General features: G+C 35.2%; 2 protein-coding genes and 2 non-coding genes across 7 annotated transcripts in view; 3 read left to right on the forward strand and 1 right to left on the reverse strand.

Moving 5' to 3' along the window:
• The window catches only part of LOC117232363 (xaa-Pro aminopeptidase 1-like), a 46,496-nt gene extending 23,583 nt beyond the window's left edge, over positions 1 to 22,913 (forward strand). For 2 of the 4 annotated variants that reach the window (XM_033491703.1, XM_033491702.1), the window contains 12 exons: positions 15,335 to 15,558; positions 15,729 to 15,770; positions 16,070 to 16,249; positions 18,016 to 18,133; positions 18,568 to 18,946; positions 19,326 to 19,446; positions 20,411 to 20,774; positions 20,998 to 21,231; positions 21,737 to 21,903; positions 21,971 to 22,060; positions 22,139 to 22,370; positions 22,447 to 22,913. In XM_033491703.1, the coding sequence (XP_033347594.1) occupies positions 15,335 to 15,558; positions 15,729 to 15,770; positions 16,070 to 16,249; positions 18,016 to 18,133; positions 18,568 to 18,946; positions 19,326 to 19,446; positions 20,411 to 20,774; positions 20,998 to 21,231; positions 21,737 to 21,903; positions 21,971 to 22,060; positions 22,139 to 22,370; positions 22,447 to 22,469 (2,174 nt within the window). In that variant the 3' untranslated portion in view covers positions 22,470 to 22,913. Of the gene's footprint in view, positions 1 to 15,334; positions 15,559 to 15,728; positions 15,771 to 16,069; positions 16,250 to 18,015; positions 18,134 to 18,567; positions 18,947 to 19,325; positions 19,447 to 20,410; positions 20,775 to 20,997; positions 21,232 to 21,736; positions 21,904 to 21,970; positions 22,061 to 22,138; positions 22,371 to 22,446 lie in introns of those variants that run through there. The other 2 variants (XM_033491705.1, XM_033491704.1) reach the window with 2 other exon arrangements.
• On the reverse strand, positions 8,627 to 12,133 carry LOC117232365 (esterase FE4-like). Its single transcript, XM_033491707.1, has 9 exons — positions 11,923 to 12,133; positions 11,232 to 11,520; positions 10,929 to 11,114; positions 10,571 to 10,770; positions 10,106 to 10,274; positions 9,526 to 9,692; positions 9,313 to 9,457; positions 9,007 to 9,139; positions 8,627 to 8,927 (listed from the first exon to the last, which is right to left on the reverse strand). The coding sequence occupies exons 1-9, from the start codon at positions 12,112 to 12,114 to the stop codon at positions 8,765 to 8,767; spliced, it is 1,644 nt and encodes a 547-aa protein (XP_033347598.1). The 5' UTR covers positions 12,115 to 12,133; the 3' UTR covers positions 8,627 to 8,764.
• On the forward strand, positions 15,011 to 15,083 carry Trnaa-agc. Its single transcript has one exon. It is a non-coding gene; the product is annotated as a tRNA-Ala (tRNA).
• Positions 16,520 to 16,735, forward strand: LOC117232392. Its single transcript, XR_004493121.1, has one exon. It is a non-coding gene; the product is annotated as a small nucleolar RNA U3 (small nucleolar RNA).
• Positions 22,914 to 22,999: the final 86 nt, after the last annotated feature.

Consider the following 22,999-nt stretch of genomic DNA (forward strand, 5'->3'; position numbering starts at 1 on the left):
CAGCTGCGCGAAACCCCAACGCAGGGAAACACGTCGTACTAGCGGCAACCAGTCAATGACTGTTTCGTGACTCGTTGAATGAATATAACGGGAGCAGCCACCCTCCCAGGAGGGTTGAAAATTACCCCCTGCAACCTCGTGCTATCCTGCTACCAAACCGCCCTTGTTTTCCAATAAATACAAAGTGTGCGACTCGTGCGAACCGCGCGGCGAGACATATTCGTCCGATTTACCATCCTCGAGGCGAGGGTGAATCTAGTTCCTGACGTGCCTGCGAGCCATAGAAAACCGATGGACGAGAACGATTATCGAAAATATTGGCCAGACCTTCTAGAAACGATGACAGCCTGCTCCATTTCCGGTCGAGTTTCCATCGAATGTGCGAGAGCGCCCGCGTTCGATTTATCGATTCTCTTCCCGTGGTAGACACCACGAGAAACGGAACCTCTAGGTCTCGTATGCATCCCCGTTCCACGAACCAATCGGGAATTCCTATTCCCGATCGTCGAGCACCCTGTATTTATTGGTTATCGAACTCGTCGATACGCACCCCCGTACGTTTGATGAACTCTCGATACTTCAAGTTCTCTCAAGATATTTGCCCCGACGTCATTTATCTTACGACGATCCCGTCTTCGACTGGTCGAGGCTGAAACGCGCAGAGAATGCGGCCAGATAGGATGAGTGATTGTATTTTTTTCTTTATTTTTTTTCTCTTTTTTTAGCAACTTTCTCAGTGAAGCACGAGGAAGACAGAGACGGCGGAACAGGTTACGGACTTGGCTATACGGACTTTACGGCGTGTGTGGTGTTCGAGGTGGTTCCGTGCCACTTTCCTTAAATTTTACGTTGTTTCGTGTGTGGCTAATGATATTTCATATATGATTCAGTGACAGGATTGGAAATATATCAGGAGTTTTCGTTGAACGAAATTGAAGCTTTTCTGTTAATTTGTGTTTCATGTCTTGGTAAATTTGTCGTGTCATACCTGGCGTCGTTTTGTGCGTGTGTTTTTAACGCGATAAGGATATCATATCGAGGATTATACAGAGCAATTGAATGATCTTTAGATTGTTGGAGACATCGAATATTTGTTTGTTGGGTTCTAATTGTTTTAATATTGAGATATCCTTATTGGAGGATCATTACTCCTATTAATGGTCCTGTAACCCTGTTCGAAAGGTAATGCCATCGGCAAACCTCCTTGTCGTATTAGTTTCCGATAATCCTCGTTTTCTTCTCGACCATCTGCCAATGGATTCCTAGGTGTTTGATAATTGGGTGAATTTCTTAATCATTTCGAATAAAATAAAGTATAAGCTTTCCCAAATGCTCTGTGCAATGTTAAACACGTTGTTAAACGACTTAAAAATGTACCAAAAATTAATAAATGTAATAAATAATCGTTAAAAGTTTCGTTGCGACGGAACATTTTCGTAATTCCGAAAACTACCACGATCTTTCTCAAGTGCCAATGCAAAAGCCGAAAATTTACACGTATACGTTCTTTCGAAAACTTGAAAAGCTTTAGAAATTCATCTGGAGCCACGTGTATCCTACCACAGTTACTTTATCACCGAACACCGATAAACAAACGTCGAATAGGTACTCTCTTGCAATACGCGCACTCCCAGAACTCCGATCAAACACCGACTCGTCAAAAAATTATACTGAAAGATCTTAAACCCGTTGTGATCTCAAATTTTTACATCGCGATCTTGTTTCCACCAACAAGAAGATTTTTAACGTTTTAAGAAAATATTTCGCGCGAAATTGAAACAGGAAAATGACACGTATCGATAAAAAGACGCTTGTTCCGTATTTTGCCCAAACTCGACGTACCTTCTTCGATAATTAAAAAAAAAATGACAAAGGGTCGAAATTTAGCGAAAGAACAGGGTCAAAAATCTTGCAAAATCCACCTATCCGAGGGAATAAACAAAATCAACAACAAAATCATGCACGATCCATCGTCCATGTTTACGCAAACCACAAGCATGGCGCTGCCGCGTCGACGAGCAGAAGCTCTCCCCGACTACAGGGTGGTTTTATCCCCCTTCGACGTGGCGCATGGCATCCGAGGTCCCCTTCCAGTAGCTCTAGAGGTGGAGATGACCTCCATCGACGGATGTTCGCCTGGCAGGGTGGCGGGCAACGGCGACGCTTCGTCCCTCGAAAGGAGCCGATAAAAACCTCCGGAACATCTTTTTCTCCGACCGACTTTCGACGGACGAACGCCTGGAGACAGGCGAGGGACCTTGAACAGAAGGATTGGCCACTTAAGCAACCGGCCATCTCACTACGGCCAGGATCGTATGGTGAACGAGAGGATTCGCGTAGTGGGGTGTCACGGATCGGCCGCCCCGATTTATGAAGTCTTTTTACGCGCGTCTCCTTCTTCGTTTTTCCTTCGACCTTTTTTTTCGTGTTCCCTTCGACGCCGCGAACGTGTGCACGCACACCAATCCCGAGTTATCGATCTCTGCCGATGATGGCTGACAGCGCCACCGCCAGCCACCCCCGTCGCGCGCATATTTCCACGTGCTTCATATCCGCCACCAACTCACCGCAACGCAGTGTTTATCACGACTGACGCGTTCACGGCTCTTTCACATATTGTAATTATTTCTGTCCACCTGTTTCACGCTCTTTAATTTAATCGGATAATTATGAGTTTGGCAATGAGAGTGGTTAGATGTACATGATAGCGAGCTAAAGGATGATTGAGCAGGGGAATGAGCGTTTGATCGGTTGTTTCTGGCTTTAGTTTCAGACTATGTACATATCGTAATCGGTAATGTTGAATGATGGACGATACAGAGCAACATATCCCTTGGCCCTGAACCGTTTCGCTTATTATCTTTTCAGCTGTGCGTTGTATAGCACGTAGCGCGCGCATGAGGCTGCGGGTACAGCGGATGTACGTTCTGACGAACTGCTGCGATGAATAAAACATCTGAAAACTGAGAATATACGAAAGATGTTGAGTATATTTATAGACTCGATTATATCTACATCGAAGTAGCGGGACAAGCAAATGATGTACGAAAGAATCGGAAAAGGATGTTATTTTTTAAGTTATAAAGAATTTTATTTCACAGGAGGATGCCGATATCAATGAATCGGCTGATGGAGCTTTCTCCGTGTCTAACTCATAGTTCATGTTTCTAACTCTGAAAATTGAGTAGACGAAGAAATTGACACAAGATACGAATAGGGTATGGATTACATCTTTTACTTGAGAGTGGCGAATATGAACAGTTGCAAATACTATCTTCGAAATTTACGTTAGAACGTACTATTTTAAGTATGCCATCTTCTTGCAACAAACTCGTACGAGGTTTCAAATGCTTCGTAAAGGAATAAATAGTCCGGAACAGATGTCCAAGTTAATTAAACGGTTACAGAATCTGGCTTTTTCTTTTCCATGGTCGTTAAAGTTTTCAGTCTTCCTATAACGATACGTAATTTTACTTACTCGTTTCTTAAAAGGTTTAATGCAACAGCGTAAGGAAATAACGTGTACCAAATGCAATTGTTATTCCGTAGATTCCGATTACCTGAATAAAAAAGAGGAATTTATGAAAATCGGTCGTTCGTTTCTTAAGAATTTAACGTTGAAAAGTAGAACCGATCGATTCAGTTCTCGGAAGGTTCGTACGAAGAAGAATTCTTCCGAGAAATAGACCGAGAATCGAGGGAGTAGTTTGAGGACCGAAGAAATAAAAGATTAGAGGATCCGAGTAGAAAAACAACCCTCGTGAGAGTAAGCCTCATTCTACTCCTGTTCTCCTGTTGTAAAAAGCCTCGAGCCATCCCAAATTGGTGCCTGTTTGACCGTGAAGTCGATATACATACGTCCCTGCTATGGTCGAACAAAGAGAAATACTGGGAATTTTTTATGTCGACACTTTCTCGAACGCATAGATCGCTGATCCAACATTCCTCCTTTCGTCTGTCAACGAGCTTGTGAATCTGATAAGACAACACGACAAACAACAACGATAGAGGTAGAGATGTCGTTTCCTCGAAGAAAAACGATCAAACAAAACTCGATGACAGCTTCTCCGTTTGTCTCGAACGAAGGAGAAACGAACACGAGGAGGCCGCTGAGCGAATGATTCGATGAGGTAGCATACACGAAACTCGGAACAAGAAGTCAGAGGGTACAAGGAAAGTGGTCCGTGTTAAATCACGAAATGTTGAGCTTTTGTATTACGAATACGTAGGAGCTGAAGATCATCTCGACGGCCTTCCAGATGTAATGAAAGAAATCGCGCATGTTAAATGGCGTTTCGAGTTGCTAGATTATCAAGATAATTTACTTTAAGTGAATGAAAGTTAACGATTGTTTCTGTTAGTTATATTTTCTTTTTGTTAATTGCATCGTTATTGCTTCCGGAGAATTAATTTCTAACAAAGTTGAAACTAATTAACAGGAAATTTGATACTAAATATTTGCGTGATTTAATAATGTAGAGATCTACTGAATATTTTGGCTCTTAGAACAGTGTGAAGAAAATGAGAAACACGTTTAATCGCTTGGTTGAGATTCTTTGTTAATTTCACAGCTATTAAGTATCTCGTAAGGGTTAATTTTTTGTAAGTTCTGGGATAAGATCTGTTAATATGGATCTGTCTATTTTAGTATTTTGGATGCAGATCGACGTAAAGGAATTTTACAAGAAGTATTTTAGCTTTTCTACTACTACTACTTTAGAAGTAGTTAGCTTTTCTTGAAGCTGCGTCACAAAATACTTAAGTTTTCAACGGACAGAATCACAGAAATCGTCGATCGCTTCTGTCATACGTTCTGCAAAGAAATGGGAAATTGGATACCAAATATTTTTGTGAATAAAAATTTGTTAACACGGATGTTTATTCGTGTCGATACTTACAATATTCCATATTGACACAGAGAATTTTATTTCTTCGTTTTACGTAATTTCCTTTTCTGCATTCTAGAAAATGTGATGACAAACTGCATAGTTTGTCTCGTATATAAACTTTACTAACAATGCGCGAATTATAAAATACAATTATTCCGGAATATAATATTAAATTGATACGAAGTAACGTGGTCCGTATAAAAATTGGTAGAAACTCGATCGCGACTTGAGTATTTACAAACTTAAAATGAACGGTGGAAGTACAACGATAAGAATAAGTCGCCTGTATGTAGGCGTAGATATAGATAGATATGAAGCTTGAATTACTATAACTGTCGGCGTACCTCTTTAACTAAAATGCTACCCTATTACGATGGAAACACGAAAGTGAGTGACGAACAAATACGAAACATCGACCTAAACAGTCTCTACTGACACGGAAAGGAAAACGCATTTTTTGTTGTATTTCCCGTTTTCTAATGTTCGGTTTATTTATACCAGTAATTGCATCAGTTAGTACAGTTAGCATTAATAAGTTTGCGTACAGTTATTCCTTCAATAAGAAAATGGCTTCCATTGATGATACTTGCGACTACGAGACTTATTAAACAACACTCGTTAATTTTCCGTATAAATTGATCGTATAGTATGAAATATCAAATCGATAGTTCAATATTAAAATATCTTTTTTTTTAAAGATAGAATATTTAATCTTCCATTCGTACAATTTTATACAATATATGACGGTATAAGTGGCCGTAAAATATTTCTGTTAAAAGCTAAATTAGTACTTCGCAATGACGTACATAAGGGTAAGGAGAAATGTGTGCTTATTTGCAATTAAAAAGTAAGTTGGTCGGATCTACCCTCTGTACCATATACTACCCGAATATATCACACAGTTTGCCAACATTCATCCACCATTGTAAACGTTCATTTTCTATATTCTTACTATGAACACACATATATAACACGTTGCATCCTCGTTTATAGAATATCTAGAACATCATCAGCTTAAGGTACTTGTCAATACATATCTACGTAGTAGACAACTTAAAAGCACAAAATAATTAGGCTTAACCGAACAACATAAATAACTTCTAAATAATAACTTCTATTAAATAAAACTTATTTAAAGACAGATTTCTTGAAGAGATATACTCGATAAAAATCATACGAGTCATTAGAAAGACAAAAGTTCCACCGTGAAGAAGATAAAACTTCGTCGTCCATTTAATAGTAATTCGATATAACTAAAAAAATTTGTAAAATTATTTGATTATACTTCTTTAAGGAGACGTACTTGATAAAATTTGTGTTGTTAATTAAAAAAGAATCGAGGTTGGTTCATTGAACAGTTAAAAATTCGTCTATTTCATTGTAATTGACCGTTTTCACTGTGTGAAAACATTAATACATGATTACTCGGGAGGAAATTGGAGGGAGAAAGAAGAAGAAGAAGTGGCATAGCTCGAGCAATCAAATTGGTCCAGAGATTGTGTAAGATGAAATAAATACCTGCTGTCTCTGCATGACAGCCGGATTAAGAGATGTTGAAGATCATCTCGGGAAACGATTCACTGTAGTAGCATCTCGATCATCTGTTCTCGCAGACTCGAGGTCATTCGATTGCTCCACGTCCCTCGATAAAATCGAATGACTCTTGCGATGAGAATCGGCGCGCAAATTTAAGTCTCTAAACTGCGTTCCTTCTCGTTCGTCTCTCTACATTCCTAGGAAACTACAGGAGCTTTGTAAAATAAAATGTAATATACATTGACAAATGGTAATATATTAATTATTATTCGAAAGAAGCGAAACTTGCCTAATTTTTCAAATAATTATATTTTCAGTGATAAAATGTCGATGCCTTAGAAACTGTAGATCTTAACGAGGTTTTCATATTATATATTTTAATCTAATTGGTAATATTACTTTTAACCGAATAATTCGATGAATAAATAAACGAAAATCTTTTTAGATCTTTGTGTAATCATTGATCATTTCTTTAATATCACACACAACGTTAACACTTCTACGTTAACTATTGATAAATGTCTACGAAATAAGTAACTTACAGATGTAAAATAATTAAATGTATAATAAACGTACGTAACTGAACAAACCTATAAGTCTAAAATAATTAGATTATCTATAACCTTAAAAAATTACCATGTAAATATCAAGATACACCAAGCTTTCTAGTTTCTCGTTCCTAATCAAATAATACAAAATTGCTGTGCAATAAAATCTATTATCTCTTATACTTACGCGTATATACATATATATAATGTAGTATATGTATACACAAATAGTTAAATAACTCTCGTAAAATAATATGTCGAAGATATTCTTCGTAAGAATCGTAACCGATTCTCGCTTCACGCGTTCTTCGTCAATCAATGACTCGTGACGCGCGATTGCGAATGAGATAGTAAATCGTGTACTTTACGCCTTACGCTACGCACGAACGCGTGTACGCGTCTATGTGGCGTATGGTGTAACTTGAACATTCTAATTCCTCGCTTTTCTGTGCTCCTGATACAAGCGAAGCACAAAAGCGAGTAGTGGTATTCGCTTAAATCGGATATCTCGAGTACCCGGCTACTCTCGAGATAGTTCTCGAGATAATATAATTATAGGGTATTGCCTACAATTCTATCATAACCACTACCTTATAAATAGACCGAGTAAAAACAAAAATGGGTATTACCCGAGACACGTCGAGTAACAATGAACGTTTATCTATTAATTACAATGCATGTTACTTTCTCTAATGGACATTTGTCTCTACTCTACTAATTTTCCGAATAACAAAATTTCTTATGTCCTACTCGACAGAGAAAATTCGATGCATCGCAAGAAACGCAATTTCTCTGTTCACGGTTCCCTGTCCACTTTTTAAAATCGAAATCATTATTCGCAGATAAAATGTGTTAGCATTAAAGATAATTTTACCGTAGAATTTAATATCTTCAGCAGTGTCACCTTTTTCGACCTTTAAATTTCTGACATCTCGAAGAATATTTAAACACCTATCCCTCTAGGACTCTCGTGTTTCGTGATGATCTCTATGCAATTTTTGTATATACTACGTAAGATTTGGGCCTGATACAGACGAGCGATTTGCGACAAATCGCGACAGCGGCAACGGATTGGAAGGACGAGGAAATACATGCGTATGCATGCTTCGTTCGTGAAACAGATGAACTTTATTTCTCTGTTCTTCCAACGTGTCGTACGCGTAAAATATCGCTCGTCCGCACCGAGCCTTAGCCAAACGCTTGGTTCGCAGACGAACGGACGCACGTTTCTGCTAAAACATGGGAGCCTGATAACTACAGAACAGGAATACGAGTGGTGAACCAATAGCCAAGAACGAGGCGAGACGAGAAGAACGCAGAATGGTGCTCAGTGAATGGAAAGTAGGAAAGTGTAGTTTGATAACGTGGCCTGGGGACGTTTAAACGTGTTGGTGAGACTTCGCTGGATTTAATAGCGAGTTTAAAGCTGTGTTGAAGCGGCACGATTCGAAGCACGAAAGCGGGGATCGTTCAATGGAAAGATTCATCTGAATTTTTGTTTATCTTCTGTTTGATCTCTTAGCTATCTTTTACCGCTATTTGTCATTCTTCTCGCGTTAAGCAATATATGCACCTAATGAATACACAAATAGAAAATAATTTAACGAAACTTGAAATGATAAACAAGGAAACAGAAATGTTAATGAATGTAAATTGTTACAGTGAAATATTGTATTTTATGGTGTCTTAATCAAATTACACTTGTTATTATCGTATCTGTGGCTTTCGTTATATCGAATATATCGAGCGAATAATACTTATCTGTGTATATATACACATACATCAAAGCATTCATAGCACGACATTTTTATACATCTTCTTCCAATAGTCGTGGCTATCTTTCATTAGATCTTTCTCCATTTTTAATTCTTGATTAATGTTAAGATAATTATCGTCGCTTCCCATTGGTTCCCAGTTCACCGTGACATCTCCATCTAATACTGACGTTGGATTTCTGAAGATTAACGTATAACACATATGATCGATAATTGGTAAAACATAATTGAATTAAAAATATGAATGTAGTTACAAACCTATCTTTTGCAAAATTCGTCCATAATTTGGTCATAATATTTGTCATTTTCTCTGCTGACGAACCTGGTTCTGGTAAATTCTTAAAAAAATTGGAATAGAACAGGTAGCCTAAATCATCGCCATGTGCAACACCTGCATTTAATAATAATAAATTATTAATAAATGAATAGTAATGAAATTATAAATAAATAATTATTAAGTTAATTAATTAGTAGATAGATCGTTAATCGTAAATATTTTGAAAGAAGATAGAGATATCTGAGTTTTTTAATTTTTCTATGATTTCAATAGGAAAGATAATTTACCGTCGCTAACACCGAAGATGCTTTTCATCAAACCAGTTGGTGCTTCGTAGGAAAATAAGTATTCATAGATGGGAGCCGAAATTCGATTTTTCATGATATCGAGGGATAACAATATTCCAGCGTCAAAGTAAATGTCACTCATCATCTGCAAAATATACGCAATTTTAGAAAATAATAACTAAAAACGATTTCGTTTGAGAAATCTGTAATTACTTTGGTGTATTCGTTCAAGTTCTCCTTTGACACTTTCTTGTCGCCAAAGTAAAATTGCTTTATGCAGTCTCCAGCTTTTTCCTTTTCATTCGTATCGGTGATATTCAAATCTTCGGGTAGAAATTTCTCTGCATCGGTGTTCAATACCTCGATACCATCTATCATTACTAAAAAATTCAAATAATATTTGTGACTGAACTGTGAATTTTTAGATTACTTGCTTTAATGACGAAGAAATGCACCGCATTTGAATGCGCTTGTACAGAATTAGAAAATGCAACAGTGTAGAAAATTTTCTGCATTCATGGGAAATTTAAAGATGCAAAAATGCATAGAATTTTGATTCACTTATGTGGCAATTTAATTTTAGATATAAAATATCTAAAGTAGAATATTTATTATAATGCCTAATCGCATTGATAATTATGTATTTATATAAAAATATGAATTTTTGTAATAAATACCTGCACTCTGTTTACGAGTTTGAAATGTTGGAAAAACGCAAATGTATTTCTTAAATAACTTTTATCAAGATGTGTAATTTATACTGGATATGAATTGAGAAATGAATATCACATACGTTGGGCCATAAATGCACATTCATCGGCGACAATTCCGGATATTACAGGCACGTCCGCTATCCTTCCGTATTTTAATAGGGACCAAGGATCAGTTGGAAGGAACACGTCCTGTCCCAGGTCAACTTCGACAGATGGGATGAAGGCTTGCGAGTGTCCAGATAGGGTGTTCTATAATTCCATAAAAATCAAATACTTTTTACTTCTATCTGAGTCTCTTTCCTCTCGATGTCAAGAAAAAAAATCGTGATAATAATTCCAAATCAAATTAATCCATTTAATTCAAAGATTGATGGACAATTCAATATTAATTTATACAATCTAATCCAAAGTCTAATTTCTATTTCTCTCTCTTTTTTTTACTTTTAAATGCAGGAAATATGATCGTTCGAGGAATTATTCAATTATAAAAAAATAGAAGGATAGAAAGTAAAATAAAGATCATAATATTTTTATTAATCGGATACCTGATCTTTCATTATTTCGCTGCTGGCTGCGATGATATCTTTAACGTGAAAGTCGCTTAATTTGCTAACTAGTTCTGCAGAATCTGTCGTATGTATACCAAGGGCATCTCCCAACATGAAGGCCTGTTCTCTTGGATTATAAGTTATCGCCCATGGATTGAGAATTGATCCACTCTGTTGTATAACCCCACTGAATAAACCTACGATGTTACAAAATATTTAAAATTACTAAATGACGCCTAACTTGCGCCTCTAAAAAGTTACCTGCTCAGAAAAGAAACCTTCAAAAATGTTTCAATTGTATGTTGTAAATATATCGTATATGTTTCTAAGTATACGAAATAGGAATTTTCACTACCTTCAGACATGGGAGATAGCATGTGATACTGAACAGAAGCTGCACCAGAGCTATCGCCGAAAATAGTAACTCTATTCGGACAACCACCGAAGAAATGTATGTTATCCTTCACCCATTTCAACGCCATAACCTGATCCTTCAACCCGGCATTTCCAGGAGCGTTTTTATCTGCCGTGTTCAAAAATCCTACAATAAATGGCAATTACATATTAAATATCTTCTTCAATTAAAATACAACAGATTTATCATAAGCAAAAATTTTTAAAAGCTACCGTTCGTTTTAATAAAGTTCATTACACTTACCAAGCGCTCCGTGTCTAAAATTAAAGGTAACAAGCACAACATCGTTCTCGACCAGAAAATCTGGTCCAAACAAAGCATCGTCTCCCATACCACCGTTCCAGCCACCGGGATGAATCCATACCATAACAGCTTTGCGAGCTTCCTTGTCCAAAACTGGGGTATAAACGTTGAGAAAAAGACAATCCTCCTCACCGATTAGACCCTTTTTAACTATACAATAAAATGGACACGTGGAACGATGCCTGGTTGCGTCGTACACTCCTTCCCATGGATCGGCCGCTTCTGGTAACTAAAATTTGTAAAAATATTTAACAAACAATCGAGTTTTAGGCACAGATATCTTATAAATTGTAAAAGCCTCGTTATGCAAGTATTTTAAAAATTCTATAGTTATATAAATACTGTTACAACCATACATGGAACATTTAACTACTTATTCTTATAAATCCTATTAAATTTTGTACAATAACATCAAAGTGGATATCAAGAAATGAAATTTTATTTTACAGATTAGAAACGATTTTATAAAATTGCAAATATTCAAGACAAATTGGATATTGGATAAACTGGATATTAATATTTATTGGATATTGGATATTAGATAATCGGATAAACTGGATATCCTCAGGTGTAGTAAAATCTATCGCAAGACAAGAAATTGAATATGTTCCTACGTATTATCTCTACTTACCCGAAACTTTTGCGCTCCAACATTCGGTTTCGCATAGGGAATACCCTTAAAACTATAATATGGCTTGTTGTGCAGAATGGTTTCGGTTTTCAATCCCTTCAAGATCCCTTGAGGAATTTCCAGTTGCACATCCTGGTCGGCACAAACCCAAACAACCACGAATCCACAAAACACGAACTTGGACAGCCACATTTCTAACTTCTAGCCAGGCTCGGACTTAGAACGTCGCTTATATACCTAGAGTGGATAATTGTGCGGAGAATACCAGGTATCCTCTAAAAGGACAGAAAACACGGAAAAATGAATTACATAAACAACGTGGAAACGTAATCGTGATCGAGGATGAACGAGTTTTCGCGATTCCACACAGGACAGATTTTTCCCTTGTTTATCGATCATAATAATAGCAACGACGATGATTTTTCGGATAGCTAAGTATCGGATATCCTGAATTTATCCTAATCGCTGACAAGTCATCGTCCATTGTATCCGAGCGAAAAAACTTCCGGAATTATCGTGGAAAACGAACGAGTCTGTATATCGGCTAAATGTATGTTTTCAACTGAATTGTCATTATATTATGCAGAATTTCGCAATTAGACACGCTCGCGTAGCCAGGCTTTAGAAGGTATCGTGAGGAGGGATGCTAGCGAAAATTATATAATATTTCAGATCTTCTCTGACAACCTAACAAATCATTTTCTCATTATAATTGCTTAATTTCTTAATGTTTGGTAATTTACTTTTAAATGGTCTTCTAATTGATTGTAAGTATACAATTGTGTCAAGCATTATATATAGTCGATTATTAGCAACTCTCAGTCAGTTAAAATCATAAATTGAGTTTTGTGATTTATAGAGAAGATTCGGTATGTTATTAAAATGTTAATGTTTGATTAAAAGTTGCTAAACTACCTTTCATGAAGCAAAAATCATTTTAATCATTTCTTCATTTTTAATAATATTTGAGGACCACAGAAGTAAAACGCTATAAATTACATTTTTGTTTTTCACATGAGAACGATTTTAAAATCCAATATTCTGTCAGCATATCACATATATTACCATAACTGTCTTAAATTACTTAACTTAGAAACTTAAATAAAAATAATAAACTTAAATTTCATTACGAGATTCTCTTGATAAGTATTTACATCAAAAATATTGACTTCGACAATCTCAAAAGATATTTATTTCAAAAGTATTGGTTATCATATTTTAGGTATATTAGATATATGTTTTTCCAAAACAGTTAACGGATTAGTCATCTATTGCTAAGATACATATATTTTATATATTTTTTAACCATATTATATCAAAATACACTCTTCAAACAACCAAATAACATCAAAATTAAAAAATCAACAAAATTCTATTTATTATATTTTCCTCTGTTATCACTATTTATAAGTATACGTTTGGAAAAAACGAATCTCAATTACATAAAATGTGCTATTAACCAAGTGCAATTTATGATTCATAATTTCTTAAAAGGCAAGTAGCCCTTAATGTTCTGAATTAGAATCTAACAACTATTTTCGTTACTTACATAAACCCTCATACGATTACGATTCCATCAAGATCATACACGTACGTGGAAGATACTTTATAATTTTATCTGAGACTATCATTAAAACAGAGGGACGAACAGCAAGAACGTTCTCCGTTTTGTAAACGGAAATAGGAAAAAAGTTTGATAGCATGTGGCGTTTACCGTTGGTGCACAAGATGGAAAACTCGCGGGGGTGAAAATTGTAAAGTTACAATGGGGTAAAACCTACCTGCGACGCGTTCCTACTTCCCTAGTAACATATTTAATATTACTTGATATTTACGTTAAATTATTAAATTAAACAATTTGGTAACCCAGTTACCCCTTGCACGAGATGCAATCTCGACGAAGGGTTTCTCTTCCTCCTCTAATCTTTTGCATCGTATCGATTTTCTCCGAATTAAATATCGGACAGTTCTATTTAGTATTCGAATAAATATATGATTTAATTGGACTGAAACAATTGGATCGTTTGATCAAATAATTAAAGACAAATTTTTTATGAATATGATTGATGTGGAGAAATGGGGTGAAAATGCAATATTATTAATGTAAAATAGTAAAGAGCTACCTACGTAGAAATCGATCGAAACGTGGATTTCGAGATGATTGACCTCTTCGGAACAAATGCTTGCCTGTTATGCAAGCACCACTTAGTACCCTCTGGATTCCCACAGGATATGCGTGTGTCGTCCCACAGGCGTTCTTGTTCTTTTATTGACAACGTGCATGTCAGTGATCGATCAATATTTGATATTTAGGATGCGATGAAAATTCATGGACGATGGATTGTTGCAAAAATGTAGATCATATAATATCGCTGTAAAATAATTGTATGAAAGTAAAAAAAGAAAAAATTGCAAAATAAAAATGTATATATATATATATATATAGCTGTAATAAACCTTGCAAGAATAACAAAAATATATAGAAAATTCAATCTTTCTCATTAAAAATTCTAGATGTTTGAGATTAATTTTAAATAAAAATAAGTAAATAAGTAAAGAAAGAAATATGCATTGGCCTATTAAATATGATTGTGTGGTAAGATTACTGGATAAAACTGAATATGTAAGTTTGAAATTGGGTACGTTATAATGGAGACTCAGAACTAATCAATTCTTGAAATAATAATCTTTCGTTTGATAAACTAGAATAACTATAGTTATCGATAATCTTTTACGAATTGTGCAATTTATACGTATACACTTTGAAAAATCATTATATTTTTAACTAATCATATGTATGAATATTACTTTACTGTAGAATTATTAAAAATATTTCTCATTATATTTCTACGGACTATTTTTATTTAATAAGGCATATACTATATTATTATTTATAATCTAACTTGTTGCATACAATGTATAGCATTAATAATCGTATCTTTAATAAATTTTAGTGTTACTAATATCTGTTTGTATTCGGAAAAATATATTATTGATGGATGTGACTAAATGTTTTAGAAATAAAATTGTTTTTAAACTTGTATGCCTAACTATACATTAGACATTTATAGAATCCAACTGACAAATAGGGGGCGTAGCTCAGATGGTAGAGCGCTCGCTTAGCATGCGAGAGGTACCGGGATCGATACCCGGCGCCTCCAATTTCTAATTTTTTTTATTTGTTTCAAAATAAAAAAATCATCAAATACATATTCAATAATAAATATTTAGCTAGAATTTGATATTCTTGATACAAATTAGATATATATGTATAACTTATAGTATGTCATAAATAAGCATGTAAAATGTGCTTGCCTCCTAATAGAGAAAAGCAACATTAAAAGTTATCGTCCAAAATCATTAACTGATTCAAATAAAAATTTATTTTAACAATAATCGTAATTTCACGCAGGCTTGGCAGAGGCATATTATTTTCAAAATGAAGTCATCGTACCATTTCTCAATTACAATGGAGCAAAGAGATCCCACTGTTCGACTACGGCGCACAAACAACCAATCAATAGACAAGATACTTCATTAAGATTGAAACAATTAAGATCAGAAATGACTAGAGTTGCTTCTATCCAAGGACCACCTCTTAATGGATACATCGTCACCTCCGATGACGCGCATCAGGTAATTATAATCATATAGTAATATGAATCATTCGTAACGGAATTACCACTAGTCGGTAAAAAATCTTTCAAAAAGTTAAAAAATGAAATTAAAAAATTTATTTTTATTATTATATCCACGGATTATCATAGAATTACGATTATTCTTTTCCCATATCCTTAAATTTTCAGACAATGAACTTGGTTTATCGTGGCCGCGACGGCCCTTTGGAGGTACATGTAACAATCGTGTGAGATTTCGAGTTTGCAGAGTCTCGAAGCTTTTCGTAATCTCAATGCTTTAATTTAACAAAAAAGAACATATCCCAATAAAAATCTGCCAAGTTTATTCCTTTTGAAACATTTCATTATCAGATATTGAAGCTTTCTTTAATTTCGTTGCAGTGATTTATCTAATAACGAGTGCTGCTCTTCTTTTATTAAGTAAATAATATTACTATTAGTGAAACGAATTTCTTATATAAGGTAATCAAAAATACATACGATTATATCATGATCTCTATCTTGATTAGAGCGATTCCCTGGATCCTCGTGATATGAGGAGAGAATTCATCACTGGGTTCTACGGCAGCGCGGGAGAGGCTGTCATCACTTCGGACAAAGCCGTGTTTTGGACGGATGGAAGGTATTATATTCAAGCAGACCATCAACTTGATTGCAATTGGATTCTCATGAAACGCGGTAGAGCAGAAGTAAGTTCAAGATGAATTCTTTAATTAAGAATTTAAAATAGAATTTTGTTTGTTTATGAAAAAAAAGAGAAGATTATTGCATATTTATTGCAATCATTTACTTTCTATAATACTAAATTATTCCTGAAAAATACATATGTACGTAATAAATCGAAGTATTCTTGGCTAGTTTAATATTTTGCCGCTAGATGGCCAGCAAACTAAGTGACTTCTCGCAAGTTAAATGGTGAGGAAGGTAGAATATAAAGGCTGCATCGATGGTGAAAAGTTAGGACTATACTTCTTAGGATCAGTTCTGCAGTGAACTTTCGATTGAACATCGGCCTAAGGATGTATCGATGCAACCACGATGACGAGGTGTAGCATCTTTCCCTGAGCGTGAGGAAGACTCGAGAAATCGACTTTGTTTCGAATTCTCAGTCATCGATGATCGTTCACTTCTTGTACTTAGTATGAGAAGGATGGGATAGGTGCTTTCTGAGTGGCTACATTTTTTTTTATTTAAAATTTTTTTTATTTTAAATAAATACAAAAACATATTGTATTTTTACATAACTTTAGCAGGAAAGTTGTTGATCCTTAATAATAAAAAATAAGGAAAAAAGGAAGCATGTAAATTAAATTATTTGACCGCTTCGTTGCGATGTGGTTAAATTAAATGATAACTGAAAATCATAAATATAATAAATAAATAATATAATATTTTAACGCGTTGACTGCCACGACACCTGTATTTGGGTGTTAGCAAAGTTTCTGGTTGAGCCGCGTAACCCATATTTCGGATGTCGCTTATTTGACTACTTGCGAAGGATCTCATCATAGGTATTTGAAAAGATATTCTATAATAATAAAACTGTTGAATTGTTATAAAAGTAATACGAAAATGATTTATTAAAAAAATTATTTAGAATGTAAACCTTTAAAAAATGTTATACATAGCTGAGGTTGGTCGGAACAATTTGGACAATAAGTTGTTTTCTTCAAATTCTTTCGTGCCTTTGTTCGGTCCATTCGACGTCTTTTATTTGCATAACATAGTTTGCATGCGCGTCTAATGCTTCTTCCGGAATCATTTTTCCGAACAGCGATATTAAGCTGACTCCGTCGAAGACAAGGATTTTTTGTATTTTCAGATAATTCTAATAATTTTGCAACTAATAATTGTCTAAATATTCTAATATTTATATTCTTCCTTGTTGCAATTTTGTAAACCATCAAAGCGTTTACAACAGAAATTCCCAGAAGGAGTTGAATGCCAAGTTTTCTGTACCATTTGATTCCTTTTCTAATTGTGGTGGCATAAGAAACCATTTGGTCGGAATAATCTATACCACACTTTCCTTCATTATATTCAACAACAGCTAGCGGTTTTAATGTTGCGTACCAAAAAAAACGAGAGAGCATTCTTGAGACCACCGCTTGAACGACTCGCATTACTAAAATATCGACGGGAGTACCTAGCAGAGAACGCTTGGTACTGCTGCACGCATGGCCTGACGGAAATTTCTTTGAAAACACGCATAGCAGTCAACGTGTTAAGTAGTTTGAACATAGGTATTAAGTTTTTTATGTATGGTTTCTTTAACCAAAATATAGAAAATTTTGTTTCTTAGTCTTAAAAAAAGATTGTTATATGTATGCTATAAAGATACTACTGTTATTTACAGTCTTTCTTGGAAGTTATTTTATTACGTAATTGCTACATTTTTATATTCATTTATTTTTGTGCCACAGCCCAATAATAAATTCTTTCGATCATATGGTAGGTCCCATCTATAACAGAATGGTTAATGCACGAGTTTCGCAGTCAAAATTCCGTGCGTATTGGCGCCGATCCAACGCTTGTATCTGCCATCGATTGGGAAACCTGGGAAGATGAATTAGGTAATTAAACACATCCAAACACATTTAACCTATCAACAACGAGTATCTACTTTAAATTTATACGTCCAGCTATATCGTCTGTCATTTACTGTATCGTAGTGGTTCTAAAACGTCAAACATATCAATCCAAATAAACGTTAAATTCGTCGTGTATTTGACTTTATCGTCGAAAGAAGGAAGAAACAACTAATAATTGATTCATACCCTACTTCAGTGAGCGTTGACTACTTCGCTATATTTCTTCTTCTATGCATCGAACTTCTTCGCACATACAGCTTTCCATTCGTTTTAGCTGACTGTGATAAACTAAAAAATTCCATGACATTGATTATTTTTGCCCCATTTCTTGCATTCGAAGTTTCGTCAATTTTTATGAAAATTTATCTCCATCCAAACGAGGATGTTTCTGAATTAACAATAGCGTTCGTGTCCAGCGAATTCGTCCATAAGATTGGTTCCTGTCCGTAACAACCTGGTGGACTTGATCTGGCAGGTCGATCGACCGAATTACAATCCGCATCCAGCGTATCCGTTGCCGGACAAATATTCAGGAAAAGCATGGCAAGACAAGGTCCAATTGATTCGTATCGACATGGCGTTATATAAGGCCGACGCGTTAGTTCTTACAGCTCTCGACGAAATAGCCTGGCTGTTTAATATTCGCGGATACGATTTGCCAAACACACCTGTCCTCAGGGCGTATGCGGTTGTTACTCATGGATCGATACATTTGTACACACCGCGACACAAGATTTTAAGATCAGTGGACGAACATTTGAAGATGGACCTTTGTTCCCATGCAAATTGCGTGAGGTAAGTGAGATAACATTAATATCTGCTCCATTTCTGTACAATAGAAACTGATAGTAGTACTAATATCATAACATAGATGCTAATCAAGCATTAAGTATAATTGCTGAAATTTTTGGGACAAGTCAATCTTTCCGAGCAATTTGAAAATACGACTTATAGTTCCAATTCAATCACTATATATAAAACTACATAGCGATTGATATGACTTTAAACGATGAATCAGAAAATACACGTGTATGAATTGATAGATTTTACTGTAATTATTAGATTATTATTTACATTACATTTATTGTTGGACGTAAAAAATAACTCTGTACTTTTATGGAAGAAATGTATCTTCGTTAATAATCCTTTCACGTTTTGATATCGCACGTTACAGATGGCATAATTACACTTCTATTTGGTACGATTTACGAACAATGTCCCAAGCTTGGAATTTAGTATGGTTGCCGATACGATGTGCTTACAGTCCAGGTGCCTCCATGGAAATATTTAACTCTGTACGTAATAAATTTAGTTACTTATTTGTTCCGAAGATTTATCAAATTATGGTGAAAATTTTAAACAATGAAATATCCCAATTGATTCCTACGACCATGCAAAAAACTGTAATGAAATTCATTCCTCTTTCATCAATCTCTGCGCATTGAAAACGAACCTCCGTAATTTAACCGTTCTACGCACAGCTAAACATATGAAAAACGGCGGTTGAAAAAGTACAGTAGGAATTCGAATACGGTTACCTCCTCGTTCGCGCCATTTTACCGAACACGCTGGGATTCAACTATAGGGGCATTAGAGCGGATAATCCTAGGCAAAAGTACACCTTCTCCGACATGTTCTCCTATCCTCGTAGAGCTTGTTGAGCTTAGCTTGATCCCCACATGACGGGCTGACACACCTCCATAGACGTAGACTAAACATGAATGTTCGTCGGCCGTCCAATGCACGATGTTCTTTCTTATTATTGCATATCGTCAAAGTACAAACCGTATCATTGGTAAATAGATAGAATAAAATAGTCTGTATCATGTTCTCTACGATACTCATGATGGTGAAACGGCTTCACCTTCTTCTCGACATGATAGCCGGTGCTTCGGGACGCCTGGACGCCCGCGGCACCAGAAATCAGGGAGCAGTTTCCTTTCTGTTTCAAGTTCTGTACGAATGATCGTGCAACAGCGTTTAATAGGTTAGATCTGGGCTCCTCAAACCGGACCAAGAATCACTTTCGTAAGCGATCGCTTTTCGCGGTCTAATCGAACATCTGATTTTTATGCGTTTATAGGAAATTTCAAAGTTATACGAATAATAGTTACATAGAATACACGTACGTAATATAGAAAGATTCTATACATTTTATACATTCTATACATTCTATACATTCTATACATTCTACTAATGTACTTCATAAGTGAAAGAATTTTTTTACCGATATAGCACTTCTTTAATTATATTTTATAGATCCCGCCGGAGAAACGATTGCCAAAACCGTCACCGGTGTTAAGTTTACGAGCGCAAAAGAACGAGGTCGAGGCGGAGGGGATGAGGAGGTCCCACCTAAGGGACGCAGTGGCGATGTGCGATTTCCTAGCATACATGGAGGAACAATATACACTGAATTCGAATGGGTGGGACGAGATGCAAGTAGCTAGACTGGCGAACGAGTTTCGTTACGAACAGGACAAGAATAAAGGTATCTCGTTCCCTACGATCGCTGGATACGGACCTCATGCTGCTATTCCCCATTACGAACCTAACAATCTAACGAATATCAAGATTGGACAAGCGTCGACCCTGGTTGTGGACTCGGGAGGACAATATTTAGGTAACGGAATTTTGATTCTGTGATTAAATCTCATCCTTGTATTATCCTAGACTTTCAAGAAGTCTGAACAAATTTTTAAGCAAATATTACAAATTTTCTTCAAGCAAACGTGTAAATATCCAAAGAAAATAAAGGAAGAAATTTTCCTTCGGTTAATTAAGAACTGGCAAAAATCATGGAACCTTTCTACTCTTTTTTAACATTTACCTTGTTTCGTAAACAGATGGCACTACAGATGTCACAAGAACGCTGCATTTTGGTACGCCAACAGAAGAACAGAAAAAAGCATACACAAGAGTGTTAATCGGAGCAATACAACTGTCTTCTTTGATCTTTCCAAGCAGTTTGAAATCCAACCAGCTGGACATCGTTGCAAGAGCACCATTATGGAACGTTGGTTACGACTACTTGCACGGGACTGGCCATGGAATCGGTCACTTTTTGTCTGTCCACGAATGTTTGTCTCATTACTTTGAAAAAATTAAAGACTCGCTTACGTAGACGATTGATCGAATGATCTACGTTTCTTTGATCTGACTTCAACGTTAATCACGATCTTTACTCGATCTTTACGATCATATGGAAAATGTTGTTAGTTTCGATTAAATTGCGGATATTTATACGTTTATGGTGAGAAATTTAGAGGTGCAAAAATGCACAGTATACACATATGCATAATATGCAAAAATATATGATATATCCAAAATACAGTACTCGTTGCAATATTTAAGCGATATTATACGACATTAATAAAACAATTCTATACCTAGGTTCGATTTCTTCATTATATTCGTAAAAGTATGAATTTGCATAAATATCCGCAGTCTATTTATGATAAAAACATTATTGATCAAGATTTAATTGAATTTAGAACTTCGAATAACTGGAAAGTCCTTTGTAGCACGTTTCGAATTGTTATTCATTAATGATTAATATTAATCGTAATGTTAATATATTTCCAGCACCTATTGGTGTATCATACGGACAGCCCGTATCATCGGATAAAGTTTGTGGACCTGTTGAATTAAGACCAGGATTCTTTTTATCAAACGAACCTGGTTACTACAAAGAAGGCGACTTCGGCGTTCGTTTGGAGAACATCCTTGAAACGATGGAAGCAGGCAAATCAGTAGGTACTTTAATTCAAATTATTTAAAAATTAGAGAAATTCTCGGTAAAAATGTATCTCTTTTTAGAAAACAGAAATTTTTTTGAAATTCAGGGACGTCACGTTAGTTCCATATGAACCAAAGTTGATTGACTACGATATGTTAAATCCATCACACGTAAGTACTAATTAACAATTAATTAATGAGCTTTCTTTATCTATATAGATTTCAAAAAATATTTCAATAACTCTACAGATACGATGGTTAAATAATTACAATCGCCGAATTAGGGATGAAGTAGGTCCAGAGTTAAAGAAAAGACTAAAAATGGATGCTTTCAATTGGATGTTGAAGAAAACTGCAACCATTCCAGAAGTAAGACCAGTCGACGAAGGATTGCTTTTTGGCCGTTCTCATTCGACACCTTCTACATTCAAACAATTCAATGTACTAGTTTGCTTTACTTTCCTGTATCACATTCTATTCAGTAAGTATATAAAGAAAACAACATTTAGAATAAAAAAAAGATTTGCCTTCTTGAAATTTATATTTGTATGTTTTAGATTTTTCAGATGTATGGAGTTAATTAAGGTATATCCAAAAGGAGAATGAGCAAATATAGTATGATTGAAAATTAATTTATGCCATGAGCAAGCAGTTTCGAAAACTATGCTTAAATTGGCGTTATTTTAATATACATATATTAAAATTACTATTTTTATATGTTACTGCCAATTCTAAATATACAGGTGTTGCAATTATAATATGATAGTATTATTATAATATGATGGTATTGCTAAAAAATAAAAACCATTAGGAATATTAGAAGAAATTTTTGCACATAGAAAATCTACTATATGAATATATAAAAATATTTATAGACTTATATTTTGTAAATATATGTAATTTATTGTATGTATAAGGAACAGGGATGTTATCATAAATTGTATTTTACTTACTGATAAACAAGCAATTTTTTAGAAATAAGCTCCAGTTACTTTAGAGAATAAAGAAAGTAAAGAAAAAACAAGTTTAATATTGTATATTCATTTCTTCACTAGTGTTTCTTACGCTTCTGTTTCTATATTAAATTCCTAAAATTTCTAATAATTGAAA

The sequence above is a fragment of the Bombus vosnesenskii genome, unplaced genomic scaffold (genome assembly GCF_011952255.1).
Source record: "Bombus vosnesenskii isolate JDL3184/JDL3185 unplaced genomic scaffold, Bvos_JDL3184-5_v1.1 scf7180000013286, whole genome shotgun sequence".
In the NCBI taxonomy this organism is placed as follows: Eukaryota; Metazoa; Arthropoda; class Insecta; order Hymenoptera; family Apidae; genus Bombus; species Bombus vosnesenskii.